Source organism: Schizophyllum commune (assembly GCF_000143185.2).
Source record: "Schizophyllum commune H4-8 unplaced genomic scaffold SCHCOscaffold_3, whole genome shotgun sequence".
Classification (NCBI taxonomy): domain Eukaryota; kingdom Fungi; phylum Basidiomycota; class Agaricomycetes; order Agaricales; family Schizophyllaceae; genus Schizophyllum; species Schizophyllum commune.
Window position 1 is genome coordinate 2921353 of NW_026089540.1, and position 722 is coordinate 2922074.

A 722-nucleotide genomic window follows, 5' to 3' on the forward strand; every position below is an offset into this window, starting at 1 on the left:
TCAGGGGGAAAGGGGTAAGCGTTAGTTGGTTCTTTTTTGGGGGAAGAGGGTAGGGGGTGAGGGGGTTGTGAGGGCGAAGAGGGAATGGGGGCCGTGCGAAGAGGGAATGGGGACCGGGCGACACGAAGTGACGGCGAAGGTACTGGCGAGACAGATGCCGATGAAGAAACAGATGCCGATGAAGAAACAGATGCCGATGAAGAAACAGACGCCGATGAAGAAACAGACGCCAACGAAGAAACAGACGCCAACGAAGCACGAACGATGCAGATGCCAATAAAGCACGAACCACGCACCCCTCAGCTATCTGCGCGAGGCCCTCCGTCAGGTCGAAGATCGGGTGGAGGGTGAGGTCCGACGCACCCAGCCCCACTGGAAGGGAGGGAGGGTCAGTATGAGGGCGAGGGCTAGGGGGAGAGGGAGGGAAAGGGCGCAGGAGTGGTAGCGTACAACAGAGCGAAGGAGAGCGCACGAGAATGCGAAGGATAGCGCAAAGGTAACATGATGAGGGAGAAAAAAAAACGAAATACGCCACCCAACAACGCACCGCACAGATACACCCCGCCTCCGGGCACGCGGGCAGGTTGGGGACCTCGTAGGTCGCGAGGCGGCGCCAGGGGGTGCTGGGGGAGGGGGTTAGCGAGGTAGGGAGGAAGGGTGGGAGAGGGAGGGGGAGGGGAAGGAATAGAAGGGGTGGGGAAGGGGAGGGACAGGCAGGGATG

At 60.5% G+C, this 722-nt stretch overlaps 1 protein-coding gene across 1 annotated transcript in view; it reads right to left on the reverse strand.

The window, feature by feature from the left end:
- Positions 1 to 291: 291 nt before the first annotated feature.
- Positions 292 to 722, reverse strand: part of SCHCODRAFT_01351492 (uncharacterized protein) — a 2414-nt gene continuing 1983 nt past the window's right edge. The window contains exons 7-8 of the mRNA XM_050341486.1: positions 548 to 624; positions 292 to 372 (exon numbers count right to left, since the gene is read on the reverse strand). Coding sequence (XP_050201841.1) covers positions 325 to 372; positions 548 to 624 — 125 coding nt within the window. The 3' untranslated portion in view covers positions 292 to 324. The remainder of the gene's footprint in view (positions 373 to 547; positions 625 to 722) is intronic.